The sequence below is a fragment of the Sphaerodactylus townsendi genome, linkage group LG03 (assembly GCF_021028975.2).
Source record: "Sphaerodactylus townsendi isolate TG3544 linkage group LG03, MPM_Stown_v2.3, whole genome shotgun sequence".
In the NCBI taxonomy this organism is placed as follows: Eukaryota; Metazoa; Chordata; class Lepidosauria; order Squamata; family Sphaerodactylidae; genus Sphaerodactylus; species Sphaerodactylus townsendi.
This window is the reverse complement of record NC_059427.1, coordinates 170,377,092-170,393,428: the sequence shown is the minus strand read 5'-3', so window position 1 is coordinate 170,393,428 and position 16,337 is coordinate 170,377,092. Positions and strand designations below refer to the sequence as shown.

Genomic DNA, 16,337 nt, shown 5'->3' with positions numbered 1-16,337 from the left:
TACAAATCCAAACTGTTCTTCTTTCTTATAACTGGGTGTAAACCTGTACACACACGTTATACATGCTTTCATTATAACTTGTGAACAGGACTAGTGTAGAGTAGCTTCAGGTATTCAAGAAAGGCCTTTGCACACTCGGAATTAACACCAGCAGTGGAGTTCAATAGGTGAGAAATGCAGGATTTGCATCACACTAGAACAGGGGTAGGGAACCTGCGGCTCGAAAGCCGCATGCGGCTCTTCTGCCCTTGCACTGCTGGCTCTACCTGTTTGCGAGCAGCGGCCTTATCCTTGCCTCGCCTTGCAGGCAGCAGGCGAGCGCACCAACCGCTCCACGGTGCGGCTGGGCCACACCGCCGGTTCCCCTCTCGCCCGCCTCGCGTTGGAGCCGGGGCAGGCGCCTCGACCACCCGGCTTCATCCTTACCCGCCCTGCAGGTAGCATGGGGGCCCGGTATCCATCAAGCTTCTCAGAATGAAGGTGGAGTAAAGGTTTATATATAGGCTGTTATCTTTATTTTAAATGTCAAAAATTATTTACGGCTCCAAGTGTTTTCTTTTCCCGTGGAAAATGGGTCCAAATGGCTCTTTGAGTGTTAAAGGTTCCCTACCCCTGCACTAGAAAGTTGCTGAGCAATTGTTAGGAGACCCATTTGCTAGGCTTTGTATTATTTCATTAAGTGGTAGCATTTCTTCCCTGTCACTTAAAACAAAACCAACTCCAAACTTGAAAGGGCCCATTTAATGGCTGGTATCTGTCAAAAAGTTGTGCTAACTGCTCACATGGAAAGGATGGCGGGTTTAAGAGACCTTGGCATGTGCCTTGAAAGAAACAGCTGAGGTCTAAACGACACCATTGGCACATTATTTTGCATCACGGGATCACAATCAAAAGCCACCACCAGAGGTTCTCAGGAGCAATTTGCCTCAAGGCTGCAGAATATGGGAGCATAATTTTAATCCTTTCTCCCTGCACCCCATTTCCTGCCAAAAATTATTTCTTGGAGCTATGAGTGGCACAAAGGAAAAGAAACAGACCTCCGCACATTAAATCTTTTTCTCTTCAATGGTCAACAGTGCGTCAGAGTAGGCAACGTGTCACATTCAAAGCACCATTTGCCAAGAAATTCGCCATATGACCTTGGGGCCAGACTTTTTCCAGAACCTACCGCACTGTCGTTTCTAACCTATGTCACAGGCTAAAAAGAAAGAGAGGAGAATCATATACACCCCGCTATGTTCCTTGCATGGATGAAAATGCACTGAATAAATAACACGGCCACAAGAGTTATTTCTGAAATAAGGATCCACCCCAAATGTCCGTGGTGGTGAACCTTTGGCACTCCAGATGTTATGGACTACAATTCCCATCAGCCCCTGCCAGCATGGCCAATTGGCCATGCTGGCAGGGGCTGATGGGAATTGTAGTCCATAACATCTGGAGTGCCAAAGGTTCACCACCATGGACATATGTGTTAACACTGCAGAAAACATAAATATGCTTTGAACATCCACCTCTTGAAGAGCAAATGAAAACAGGACAGAGCTCAGACAAAAAACCCTTTCCACCTGAGAAATCACATAGGCCATTTCCGCACGAATGCGGAAGCGGCCGGGTCGGCGTACTTGACGCCGACCCGACGACGCTAGGACCGTCCACACGGACGGTCCTAGAAAGAGCTGGGCAGCCGGCACCGCGGAGCGCCGGCCCTCGCTACGAGCCTAAGCGTGTCCTCGGGCCTCCGGCGCTGGTCGCGAGGCCTGGGGACACTTAACTGGCCTCTTGGCGCCTGCTCCAGCAGCGCATGGGGAACGTCCCCAGCGGCCTTGGCGACGCAGGGCCAGAGGCCCAGGGGACAAGGTAAATTACAGGGAGCGAGGCTGGGAAGCTGAGCCGGGGAAGCAGCTGCACGTTAAGCGGCAGCAGCGCAGTCAGGCGCTTTCCCCAACAAGTGCGGCTTTACGAGCGCTACTGGGGAAAACGCCGCGTAATGGGGCTGAGCTGACGCGGCGGCAAAGAGCGGGCGCTGACTCGCGACGCAGCATGCGCTAATGCGAACGGCAGCCTAGGGGCCGGGCGTTTTTGCCATCCCCAAGCCGCCATTTATGGCCCGTGCGGAAAGGGCCTTAGAGACTCACCCTGTACTCGTGTCTGGATTCTGACAGCATCTGCAATGGGTAAGAACTGAATTGATGTGCTATCTTGTTAGCAATTTTGACAAAGTACAGTGGTTGCCAGCATCCAGATGAGGTCTGGAGATCTCCCAGAATTACATCTTCGGACAACAAAAGTCAGTTTCCCTACAGAAAATGGGTGCCTTGAAGAGAGCGACTTACAGCATTACATCTGTTCCCCAAGCCCCATCCTCCCTAAGCTCCAACTTTTCAGGAACCAGAGGCGTAGCAAGGAGGAAGAGCACCCGGTGCACTGGTGTGTCCTCCACCCCTGCCCCAGTACACTCCTGCCCCCACAGAGGCGTGAGCCCAGTGCATTCCCCCCTGTCCCCTTGGAGCTTTGCCTCTGCCAGGAACAATCCAATTCAGAATTGGCAACCCTAAGTTTCTCCACTCCCATTCAGGTCATCCACAGGCATACAAAGCCTCTCATATTCCTGACCGGTTAACATTTGGGGTTTGGGCAGGGGACACTGAGAAATGTTGTCTCTACAGGAGAAAATCTGAAGTCTAAAAATCCTGGAAATATTTTGCCTAATCACGTTTAACTATGGTAAGAAAAACATAATCTCATAGAACTGGCAAGGATAAATCCAGTACATATTTTTCATGTCAGATAATTACCTCAGGTGTATAGACAGCAGATGGTGGCAGCCAAAGTTGAGGCTTCATTTTGCCTCATTCTATCCTGTGTACATAACCCATCGCCTCAGGGCCGGAGGGGAGCAGAATTCAACCTGCACAAATGTAGTGTCTCCAGGGTTACCAGAATCCTGCTAGGAGTATCCAAAAAAAAGGACTTGAAAAGACACTCTGCCAAAAGGCTTGGAAGATCGTTATCAGTCATCCTACAGCATACTGGACTAGATAAGGATGTCTCTCTCTGCTCTTTTCTACAAATGGAACTCCACTAGACTGGCCTGGTTCCAACACCGCTACCTAGCAATAACAAGAAAAGAGTTTGAATTTCTTATCTCACCCTTTTCTCCTGTAAGGAGTCTCAAAAGTCTCAAAAGGGGTTACGAACTCCTTCCATTCGTCTTCCCACAACAGGCACCCGGTGAGGGAGCTGGGGCTGAGAGAACTGGGACTAGCCCAGGGGTCGGCAACCTTTAACACCCAAAGAGCCATTTGGACCCGTTTTCCATGGAAAAGAAAACACTTGGAGCCACAAATACTTTTTGACATCTAAAATGAAGATAACACTGTATATATCCTCATGCAGAGAGAAGTTCCCTTCTTTGGGGCCCATTTTTACCCATCAAAGCAAAGGGGGGGGGGGAGTCTGTTGTTTTGTACCGGCATCAGCCAACCAGGCAGCTGGGATAGGGAAGCCGGAAGTGGCTTGGGATAGCTGTCTCGGGCTTTGCCTCTCTAGAAACAGGGGCTCTTTCCCATTAACCCTTAGGGCGACTCTCTGAAGGAGGCTGAGAGGACCCAGCAATAGAACCCCCATTTCTCACAGGGAAGGGGGAAATGAGGCCACCCAAAGCAGGGTCAACCCCTGGCCCCCCATTCAATGGGGGCAGACTGAGGTTAGGATTGCGCTGAAAATCTGCGCTCCTGCAACTCCCTCCCGTTTCCCGCCCTTTGCCGCTCACCTGTTCAAGAGGATCCACCAGTGGTGCTCTGCCCTGCCCCGCCCCGGCATCAGCCAACCAGGCAGCTGGGATAGAGATGCTGGAAGTGGCTTGGGATAGCTGTCTCAGGCTGTGCCTCTCTAGGAATGGGGGCTCTTTCCCATTAACCCTTAGGGCGACTCTCCGATGGAGGCTGAGAGGAGCCGCAGTGCAAGGATGAAAGAGCCACATGTGGCTCCGGAGCCTCAGGTTGCAGACCCCTGGACTAGCCCAAGGTCACCCACCAGGCTTCATGTGCTCGAGCAGGGAAATCGAACCCTGATTAGAGTTCACCACTCTTAACCACTACACCACGGTGCCTCTCAGTGCTACGTCTCTTTATAGAGGAGCAATGTGAAACATTTTGATTTCCAAAAACCTCACCCCATAGTCTAAACCTCTCTTTCCAAACACAACTGGTGCATTTCTGCAGGGAATAGTCAGCAGGAGACGGGTGATAGGGAAGAAGCCACAGGGAGGTCTAACAATGGAAAAGCTGCAGAGAACTTGGTTTTATCATCCACCAAGCTTCTTCACAACCTTGGGTCAATGTTACTCGGAAGATACAGTCCACCACCAGTCAGTTTCTAGTGTCCCACACAGTGCCCAGCGATAGTCTTCTGGCAAAGCACGCTGGGATAGCTGTGACTCCTAAGCAACAATGCTAAACAAAAACCTATCAAAGGAAAGATCTGTCATATTTTGGGATGAGATCTTGAATATGCCCCCTGCTGATTTGTTAATTTAAGAAAACACAGGTGGATCAGAGGGATAAACAGAAAAAGGGACCATGTGAGACTGAAGCCAGCCACAGGAAACACGGCACCTGTAGGATACACTCCTGAAAGGTAAGCTTCCCAAGTACCATTTGTTTACACATCCGATCATACGCTACCTTCTTGTATCGACAAACCAAACAAACAACACATTGGCTCCCATTTATTCTCATTTATTTCATTTAAATATATAAAAATATGAAGAAGTCTTCACCCTGGCAAAGGGCACGGGCCGAGGTGAGGAGGGGTAGGCAGGCGGAAGGGTGGCGCTTGAGGAAGGAGCAGACCTGCCCTCAACCACTGCCACCTTCCCCACCCCTGCAGTCTGGCGGCCGGCTGCTTCTTCACTGGATACAGACATTCTATAGATAATGACAGCGATGAACGGTTGGCAGTCCAGACGGGATGCTGGGGCTGATTCCACAAGAGGGCTGATGGCAGCTTATGCTAGCTTTCTTTGTTAATATAGCCACACTGCAGCAAAACTCCGGTTCACAGGCTCTCTCCATTGCTGTCTCCGGATTCCTGCCTTATACTCACAGTCAATTGCCTCTGTCAGTTTGTTAGCCACAGTAAGAGGATGAGAAGTCAGCCACGTACAACCAAATACATGCACACTTCAGACAACCTTGCCGAGACTCCTTACAGCAACCACGCGGAGATATCCTCACGCATACAAATACTTGCGTGTCAGAAGCCACACCCTATCTCAGTGGTGGCGAACCTATGGCACGGGTGCCAGAGGTGGCACGCGGAGCCCTCTCTGTGGGCATGCGCGCACAGAGTTCGTCATGTGGTGGGCGGAAAATCACCCCCCCACACACACACACACACATCTAGGCTGGCCTGGGCCACTAAGCACGACATGCGCGCACCGCGGTGAGCAGGGAGGACTCAGCTGGCGGGCCTGGTGCCTGTGCTCTGGGTGGCTGCTGCTCGAGGGTGGGGGGTGCAGAAGAGGCAGATATGCTAGAGAGGAATAGAGCAGTCCGTGTGGGACTTGCTGGAGGCTCAAGCGGGTGGGGCAGAGGAAGAGGGAGCCAACCAGTTTTTTCTAAACTAAAAGCTCAGTATTCAGGTTAAATTGCTGTGTTGGCACTTTGTGATAGATAAGTGGGATTTGGGTTGCAATTTGGACACTCGGTCTCAAAAAGATTTCGTCATCACTGCCCTATCTGCACACTCGCAACCAACTTGTGCACGGACACATGCGAACAAACGTCGTCTCAACCAGACGGATGCCACAGGAATAATCACTCATGAGGATTCCGGCTCGCCGCGCGCTGCGCGCGATGCTCTGTACGAGCTGATGCATGAAATGAATGTGGAAGACGATGAAATGAGATCTCAATAGCAAAGAATGGCATAATGATGTTTCCCATGCGATCAGCGACAAGAGGGGACTCTCTGAATAGAAGAGCATTAGCGCAAAGGTAAAAAGAAAAAGAAAAAAAGAGAAACGTATTAGGAAGCTATAAAGAATGGACTGCCCTGCCTTGCCACCTTGTTTTTGAAGAATGAAATATTTCTTATATTTGCAAACTCTGATCCACTATTCAGGTTTGATCACCTGTGAATGGAGTGCCTCTTCTACCCCCACCCCTCCAAAGGCTGGATTAAAAAGTAATTAGGTATCTATAAAAACAGAATTGGCTTCTTCACAGTTCAGAGACATAGCGGTTTATTAAGAGCTGTTGGCAGGGCTCCAGGCTTTCTTATTTTGCCAGATTAAAAAAACAAAACAGGTTGGCCTTTCAAAATGAAACATGGTTTTCTGATTGGAAGTCTTCATTAGAACCCCAGCTCAATGGCTGGGATTCAGGTTCCCAACAACTTTGTCTGAAAGGCTCAAGGGAAGCAGATTGAATGGAACCCTGCCAACGAATCACTGCCAACGAGAGCTACGGAAATCAACTGACCTATTCATTATCGATTTAACTTGTAAGAGAATGACCAGATGAAGGAGAATTGGGGTGACCCCAATTTACACATGCACAGAAAAAAGAGGAGGAGAAAGAGGAGGAGTTTGGATTTAAATCTCACCTTTCTCTCCTGTAAGGAGACTCAAGATGGCTTACACGCTCCTTTCCCTTCCTCCTCACAACAGACCCGTTGTGAGGTGGGTGGGGCTGAGAGAGTTTCAAAGAACTGTCACTAGCCTAAGGTCACCCAGCAGGAATGTTGGAGTTCATCTGGTTCACCAGATAAGCCTCCGCTGCTCTGGTGGAGGAGTGGGGAATCAAACCCGGTTCTCCAGATTAGAATCCACCTGCTCTTAACCGCTACACCACGTTGGCAAGACAAACCACGTTGAAAAGACAAACATAAGCAAGAGTGATGCACAGTGACTGAGAACTGCCTCATACGATCCTTTCACTGCACAGGAATTGGCAGGGGGAACCATGTACAGATCACACATAAGACTCTTACCCCTGGAAATTTCAGATGGCTGGCTCCCAAAATGGATATGCATGACAAGAGTACCATTTTTTTTTTTGGTGGGTGATGGTATTCAATTTTTTTTTGCATGTATCACATGGTACGTGAAGAAGGCCTGAGATGGTGAAACGTTCAGAGACTTGCAAAGATACACACAAAACCCGTCAGGCAAACAAGAACACACACACAAGCAAATGGGTGAGAAGAACATGCCACTGATTCCCATACTGTGTCAAAACACCAACGTGCTGTATGAGAGAAATGTGCCTTGAAAAATTAAACCTCCAAATAGGATGCAACCACTCTTTGATGGCTGTTGGACTTGGAACGCTGCACTGATTCCCACCCACTCTGCAGTAACTTCATCCTGAGAAAGGCTTAAAGATACACTAGGTTTCCCTGACAAATCCCGCACTACGATCGACAAGTACAGGGAAATCCCAGAAGCATCACCAACGCTCAGAAAACATAGTTCAGTTCTGAGCCCCAACTGAATGGACAGGGGAGGAAAGGACAGCAGGAGGATGAGTCAATCTCTATTTAGTGTTCAAATTGAGCGTCCTCCAATTTTATTTCACAAAAATTTGGGATCCAATGGTGCAGATCCAAATATTATCTGTGCAGAAACAACACTCAATCCTGCTTGTTCTAAGGCTGAAAATATCCATGCAGCCATACACACCAACAACAGACTTGGTCAATAGCACCTGCGTGATCGCCCACATCTGAAGACACTCACACAACTACTTTGCATGAAGATTCAAACCTGTTGCTCTAATAGCCACTCGCAAGCATTCTTGCGTATGGCTCCCCCACACCCATACCATTCAAACACACCAGCAGACATACCAGCCGGCACCTGTTTTCAGATGGAGCTCTCCACACCTCTGCGGCAGCTTTGATGTGCCAAAAAAATGGGAGCGAGAGGAGAAGTATAACTTGTACCTCTACACCCAGAAATGGGATGATTCACCATCCACCAAGCAGATGTTTTTTCTCCCCCATACAGCTGGGATAAGCCTGGGATTCACAAATCCTGGCATGAAGCTCTGATTTAATTTGAAAATATTACCTACAAAGATCTAAAAGGCATCAGTCATTAAAAAAAACCCTGTTTCTGAACATCAATCTGCTGGTGGTTCTCAACCTGTGGGTTGCAACCCCTTTGGGGGTCGAATGACCCTTTCACAGAGGTCGCCTAAGACTCTGCATCAGTGTTCCCCATCTGTAAAATGGTTGGGGGTCACCACCACATGAGGAACTGGAAGTACAGGTGGGTAGCGTGGTGGCCAAGTTTGCAGATGATACCAAATTATGTAGGGTGGTGAGAACCACAGAGGATTGGGCGTCTTAGTTGATAGTTCCATGGGAATGTCAACTCAATGCATGGCAGCTGTGAAAAAGGCAAACTCTATGCTGGGGATAATTAGGAAAGGAATTGATAATAAAACTGCAAAGGTTGTCATGCCCTTCTATAAAGCAATGGTGCGACCGCACTTGGAGTACTGTGTTCAGTTCTGGTCGCCACATCTCAAAAAGGATATCGAAGAGATAGAAAAAGTGCAGAGAAGGGCAACGAGGATGATTGAGGGATTGGAGCACCTTCCTTATGAGGAGAGGCTGCAGCGTTTGGGACTCTTTAGTTTGGAGAGGAGACGTCTGAGGGGGGATATGATTGAAGTTATAAAATTATGCATGGGGTAGAAAATGTTGACAGAGAGAAATGTTTCTCTCTTTCTCACAATACTAGAACCAGGGGGCATTCATTGAAAATGCTGGGGGGAAGAATTAGGACTAATAAAAGGAAACACTTCTTCACGCAACGTGTGATTGGTGTTTGGAATATGCTGCCACAGGAGGTGGTGATGGCCATTAACCTGGATAGCTTTAAAAAGGGCTTGGACATATTTATGGAGAAGTCGATCTATGGCTACCAATCTTGATCCTCCTTGATCTCAGATTGCAAAGGCCTTAGCAGACCAGGTGCTCGGGAGCAGCAGCAGCAGAAGGCCATTGCTTTCACATCCTGCATGTGAGCTCCCAAAGGCACCTGGTGGGCCACTGCAAGTAGCAGAGTGCTGGACTAGATGGACTCTGGTCTGATCCAGCAGGCTAGTTCTTATGTTCTTAACTGTATTAAAGGGTCGCGGAATTAGGAAGGTTGAGAACCATGAGCCTGTAATTCAGCATTTGTCAAAAACAGTATGATGCCACTGGCCTACCTGGTCCGTGATTGGCTAGCTGTGTGTCACCTGGGATTCAGCTAAGGTGGCAAAGTTGCTTTGGGGAAGACCCAGCAGGTGATTCAAAGCCAAAGCTAATGTCTCAAAAAGGTTTGGATGGGCATTCAAGCACACTTTTCCTCCTTGGATTTGATTTGCAAATTTAGAACTAAAGAAGTAATCTAAACTTGTCTCCTTACTGTATAAATACTTTCAGCAGAACTACCCGTTCAGAGCGATCATATAATACAGCCCTGCAGAAAGCAGGTGGAAAACTGAATGATTGAAAGTTCCCTTTGTAATGCCCCGCCCCCAAAAGAAAGATCCTTACTGGTAGAAAACTAGTATATTGAGAACCTAGGCAAGAACTCTCCTCCATGACTTGCTCGATTTACACAGCCAGGGTCTAACACCATTTCCCTGTCATTAATGGCCATAGTATGGTGTCTTAGGACATCCATGATGCTGATTACACTGGTTTTTGAGGACCTAAATGTTTCCATTGCCTGTAACAGACTAGCTCAGCATCCCTGAACATACGAACTGTGGCGTTTTCCAAGCCCATCTTGCTGCCTAAAATTGTTCGTGCCAATGGAGTCACAGAATTCTGGCATGCTGCTCTGTGGAGCTTCATGGGAAATTTCATGAACTTTTAGCTGAAACGATAAGGGGAAAATCAATTTCTCAGGAGAGATAGAGCCTGAAATTATGTCAGAGAGACGGCGATATTTTTTATCCAAGCTTGTTCCTTAATTTCTAACTGGCTACCCAGTCTTTTATATGCATTCCTTTATAATAAAAACCACCCAAAGGACATAATACTTCATATCCCTTTTATTCTGTGGGAGAATAATCCTATTAATAGATTCTCCCCTTTTTACTGGATGACGAAAGACTGGCAGCCAAGGTAACAGGATAGCTTGGTGGCTTTTCAGATCCCAGCCTGTTTAGCTTCCCCACGAGAGATGACTGTGACACTCCTTCCCTCTTCAGTCTTGGAGTGGTACAGTCCAAGAGGGAACGACACTTTTGGATCACATGATATGTTAATGACGGAATGTTTATGAAACGGTAAAATGAAGATGCTTCAGATTGTGCAGATGGAAGTATTACCACTTCCTCCGCTGGTTTCAAGCATCATACAATTCTTACAAGAGGTGAATGGGGCAGGGAGAGATTGGTGGATTCCGCATAGCATATATATAACGGGTTGCAGTCATGATAAAGCAGGGGTCTGTAACCTACGGCTCTCCAGATGTTCATGGACTACAATTGGCCTTGGTTGCCAATTGGCCATGCTGGCAGGGGCTGATGGGAATTGTAGTCCATGAACATCTGGAGAGCCGCAGGTTGCAGACTCCTGTGATAAAGGAACCCGTTTTCGTTCTTCCCAATCTCATGTGTGCCCTTCACCTGTTCAGGCAGCGATTGGAGCCCATGGAAACAATTTGGGTTGCAGTCGCACTTTTGCACGAAGACGCTTCTGTTTCTCTTTTTTAATTTTCTGCAACACATGCATGCAGGGATTCAGAAATGAACCCCCACAGCCATGCTGAGTGTCCCCCAATATGATTGGCTGCACCTGTGTAGCTCCACATGGACAACACACCAAAGAAAAAAAGAGACCTCCTTGCGGCAGCCAGGCAATAGTGAACATGTCGCTGTAGATCATAGGTGTCAAACTCACAGCCCTCCAGATGTTATGGACTACAGTTCCCACCCACCCCTGCCAGCATGATGCTGGCAGGGGATGATGGGAACGGTAGTCCATAACATCTGGAGGGCCGCGAGTTTGACGCCTGTGCTGTAGATCATATTTATCTTAAATATTTTCCCATTCATCCTCCCCTGCCCGTTCATCTTCCTAGAATTTTATAAAATAATAAAATAAAAATAATTTTATTCTATGTCCCAAATATCTCTCCGACATGTAACAGATGTTATTTTAGAGTCCAAAAAGGACTAAAACAAAGAAGTCTAATTCACCGTATTATAAAACACAACAATCAGAACAAAAAAAATCCATTAACATAAACAAATAATAATAAATATAACCTTGACTCTGACCAACCAATGCCAGGCAGGGCAGGAGCCAGGCCTGACATCATGTTGCTCTAGATAAGGAGTCTGCAACCTGCGGCTCTCCAGATGTTCATGGACTACAATTCCCATCAGCCCCTGCCAGCATGGCCAATTGGCAACCAAGGCCAATTGTAGTCCATGAACATCTGGAGAGCCGCAGGTTGCAGACCCCTGCTCTAGATGGGTCATACTCACTGCTATGGGGAGAAAACACGCTTGGGAGACTTTGTGCGCTGTCAGGCGCTCGGAGAATCTGCCCACAACCTGCTGGGCTACCTGCACAGACTGGCAGGCGGGTGGATTCTCCTTGATAGTGGATGGTGCAGAACTTCAAATGAACAGGTGGAAGGGAGGAAAATAAAGTGTCTCCTGACTGTTGTGTTTGCACGAGAGCGCCTCCAACCTGGGACTGTGCAAAAGGATCGCTGGTTTAGTGATCTCCGAAAAATCTCGGGTTGAGGGAATAAAATGGGTTGAACTCGTTTGGGGAACGGGACCTGTGCAAAGGTCCCCATCCAAACAGTTTATCTAGCATCTAGCCTGTTCGAAATCCACCATTGATAACCAGTGGGACAGATCGACATAAACCCAGGAAGCTGTCCCAAAAGGCCAGCTGATTTCACCCCCTGTCTGAAGGCAGAATCATCCACAGGCCAACCAAGCTCTGCACAGATTGGCCATGCTGGAAGGGGCTGATGGGAATTGTAGTCCATAACATCTGGAGTGCCAAAGGTTCGCTACCACGGGCCTAGGCCAGTGATAGCGAACCTTTTCGAGACCGAGTGCCCAAATTGCAACCCCAAACCCACTTATTTATCGCAAAGTGCCAACACGGCAATTTAACCTGAATACTGAGGTTTTAGTTTAGAAAAAAACGGTTGGCTCCGAGGCGCTCGTTACTCGGGAGTAAGCTTGGTGGTAGTCGGTGGCGTTGCTTTGAAGCAACCGTGCAACTCTTCCAACGGGTGAATCACGACCCTAGGAGGGTTTACTCAGAAGCAAGCCCCATTGCCTGCAACCGAGCGTACTCCCAGGTAAAGGATTGCACTTTAGTTCTTCGCATGAAAATCAGTGGGGTTTAACAGGGTTTAACTCTCCCCTCCTTGGAAGAACTCTATAATTCCCGAAGCCTAAAAAAAGCCCAAAATATTCTGAGGGACCCGTCTCATCCAGCACACTCTCTTTTTGAACTGTTACCATCTGGCAGACGATACAGGTCTATCAAAACTAGGACAAAGAGGCTTAGAGACAGCTTCTACTCTAGAGCTGTGGCTATGCTAAACTCCGCGGCTTCGTGTTGATGTGTTTGGGGCTGTGTAGGGATGGGTGGAGGAAGGGGAAAGTGAGGATGGGGTATGAGTCTGAAATTGTGTGCATCGAGGAATGCTGCTGTAAATTGTGTTGTGCGTGCACAGTGACAATAAAATGCTTATGCTTATGCTTAACAGGGTTACCTACACTGCGTCCCCAAAACTAGGTCTTAGGTTTAATGCTAATAATCGAGCCCAGTGGCCCAGGCCAGCCTAGATGTGTGCATGTGGGGGGGGGCACTCTGTTTGTGTGTGCCCACAGAGAGGGCTCTGAGTGTCACCTCTGGCACCCGTGCCATAGGTTCGCCACCACTGGCCTAGGCTTTCCAGATTTTCTGGTACCACAAACTGAAAGCAGGAACCCTGCAGAAGGCGCTTAAGGCACACTACATGGCTAAAAGAAAGGCATTACGTCTATATGAAAAAGGAACGGGCTTCTTACTTCCCATACAGATAAGCGAAGCTTTTGCATGTGCTTCAGCAGCAGATGAAAATGTAGGCAGGTTCCGTTCACAGCATCCCACTTCCACACAGTGATATGCATAAGCACTCCTTACTACAGCGTTCACATCTCTGATAACACCTGTACACCTACACACACAAAAAGTAATAAGGGGCCTGTCAACCTACATTTGTTGAAGTTGGCTGAACAGTTCTCTGGCTTTGGCTCAATTAATCAACTGTATTTAAAGCACCTGGAGAATTACCAAAACGGATATACAGGTGCCTCTTTGAAGATACCGCAAAGAAATGCTTCGTTTCTACAGAGTGTGAGCCGCCTTGCTGTTTAATAAACAAAACCGGCCAATCGCTGTTAGAAAGAAGGCCAGCTCTTATCGTTTTTTTCTCTTCCATACAGAGAACTTCCCACTACAGTTATACACTAGAGCCAACATGTCGCCAAAATGAACACGTCTCTACTGTGGAAGATCCCGATTTAAAAGACAAACGGAGGAAAGACAAACAGAAGTTGTTTTTAGCAGCTATTTTGGGGGAAGGGTGTTATTGCTATCAGGAAATTCCACGTGGTTGAACCCTGAAATTCAAAACCACTGCCAGATTTGGAAACGACTAGAAACCAAACCTATCCCGGAGCTGGGACATCTATACAGATGTGCTGTGGTATGCTCTTCTATCTCAGTTCTACCAATTAATCCAAGGGGACACATTTTAAGCCGCAATTAAAGCTCCAATTGATTTATATATTGATTCAATGGACTAATTAAAACTCACATACGTTTTATTAATGCCACCATCACACAAAAGATATTTCTGATTACATGCTGACATGTGTGCTCTTGCAAACACGCACACGGTTAATATAACCAGCACACATACAGTTGGATCTCGCAAGCTTTGTCATTCAATCTCACCTAATTCTCCTCCTTACTACAGTTACCATCCCATGTGGCTTATGTCCATGGAGGTTCCACAATTTTCAACATAGCCTTTTTTGGGGGGTGGGGGGTTTAAAAGAAAAAAAAGAGATTTGGATTTATACCCCATCTTTCTCTGTGTAAGAAGACTCAAAGTGGCTTACAAGGTCCTTTCCCTTCCCCTCCCCACAACAGACACCTTGTGAGGTAGGTGGGGCTGAGAGAGTCCCGAAGAACTGTGACTAGCCCAAGGTCACCCAGCAGGAATGTAGGAGTGTGGAAACACATCCGGTTCACCATTTAAGCCTCCGGCACTCAGGTGGAGGAGTGGGGAATCAAACTCAGCCCTCCAGATTAGAATCCATCTGCTCTTAAGCACTACACCACGCTGGCTCTCCTTCAATGGCAAAACTAGTTAGATCCAACTCAGAATCTAGCAGGTACCTGGTTGCGTATGCTGACACACGCCTCCTAAATTGCACACACAAATATGATGTCTGCTAAAGCGCATCCTCTCACACTGAACTTGCACAGTTTCTTGGACTTTCTGAACGCATAAGATTTCACTTTCACACACACTGGCCTGTCTTTCAACCCCAAGAAATGCACCTAATTTTTCCCCATAAAGTTTACATACTGAACTCCTTGTGATTTGATTTCACTCCATATGCACCCCACCTTCCTCTTAGTTCATAGGACCTAGACTGTCTACACTATATTTCTGTACTTTTCAAACAGAGGAATTTTGTGCAGAGGGCAATTTCTAACCAGTGCTGCCATCCCTAAAGCCTTTTCATTCTGGAGCATTTGGCAAGAGGCAAGGGGCACAACAGGTTAATACACCACCTTCTGCACCCCCCAGTCTGGACTGTCCATCTTCAGATCATCTTCTTGACAATCTGTGATCCAGCCAAAGTTGGACACCCTTTGGCTGCTCACAGGACTTTGACATTCTGCACAGAAGATTATGATCCTGAGGGGTGTGCTCTTTATGGTTAATAATAATAACCCCACGGACGCAGCAGGGTTCATTTATACACAAAATAGGTACAGCCACAGTAAGTCATTTCTTCGTATTGCAGGGTACCCCTATGAGATACCCCAAACAGCATCAGGAAAGGTACAGATGGGGGAACGAAAGCAACAGTGTCCCTGGGGCCAATTTCCATCTTCCTCAAGATGTTGGAAGTCCAGTGGCCGTGGAAAGGGGATGTCCATCTGATGGAGCAGCTTCCTGTTTATTTTCTGAACTGGCTGTTTCTCTTCCACCAAGCGTAGGCCTCTCCTCTTGCTCTTTCCCCACCAGACAAAAGTTTTTTTTTTCCAGCCCTGGGTTTTTTTTCTAGGAAAAAAAAAATCCCACAACTTTAATTCTCACATCCCCATCCCTCTCAAGTCCATCCCCTCATCAGCCAAAATAGGGATTCTCATTCTGGAAGTTGTAATCTGGACAGACCTTCTGAACCAGCTTGTAGTCAATGCTGAAGAACGAGATGAAAATGCAGATGACTTTGAAAGGCTTGGCGCAGAGCCAGGCCGCGTGGCTCTGCGTGTGCTCAGTGAAGCAGATTTTGGAAGGGTCGTAGAGGCAGGGTTTGTTCTTGCGTGCCCGGTTGGTCTTCTCGTACTCCACGTGGCAGTTGAAGGTCTTGGATTCCTTGGGATCGGCTAAGGTAGACTGCTGGGGGTGGAGATGTTGGGTTTGGATAGAAGGAACCAAGACATCAAACTCCACCACCTTGGTGGGGGGCACAATGCTCACGGAAACATTGCCCAAACTGGAGGAGTTGTGCCGGAAGTAGACGCTGAAGGTGCCATTAATGTGATCCACAATCTTGCCTGTCACCAGCAGGCTAAATTTGAGAGTCTTAATGTTGAAATAGAAGTCCCCCCAGCCAAAGATCTTCTTGGTACGTCCAGCTTTCAAAGAGGGCTTCCTCTTGGCTCGCTGGTTGAAGTGCTCCATGGCTGTCTGGTTCTTACTCCAGTCCCATGGATTCAGGGCACCGCCGTATGGGTCCACCTTGGCTTTGGACGGCTCACCAGGAAATATCCGAGTAGGGCTGAGCGGGTGAGGTTTCAAAGCAGTGCCATATGACCCAGGTTTCAAGACGCTAGAGGGACTCATCTCCAGGTAGTTCAGGGTCTTGGTCATATGGCCTTCCACACATACAACCTATAGAAGAAAAAGAAATAATAAGTTAGATCTGGCATGCTCTGTGATCCTGTACTATGTATATGCTGCTAGCCCAGGAGTCTGCAACCTGTGGCTCTCCAGATGTTCATGGACAACAATTCCCACCAGCCCCTGCCAGCATGGCCAACTGGCAGGGGCTGAT

At 47.7% G+C, this 16,337-nt stretch overlaps 1 protein-coding gene across 2 annotated transcripts in view; it reads right to left on the bottom strand.

Annotated features, from left to right (window-relative positions):
- Positions 1-14,309: 14,309 nt before the first annotated feature.
- NXPH4 (neurexophilin 4) overlaps positions 14,310-16,337 on the bottom strand; it is a 143,847-nt gene continuing 141,819 nt past the window's right edge. For both annotated transcript variants that reach the window (XM_048487343.1, XM_048487344.1), the window contains exon 2: positions 14,310-16,174. In XM_048487343.1, coding sequence (XP_048343300.1) covers positions 15,407-16,174 — 768 coding nt within the window. In that variant the 3' untranslated portion in view covers positions 14,310-15,406. The remainder of the gene's footprint in view (positions 16,175-16,337) is intronic.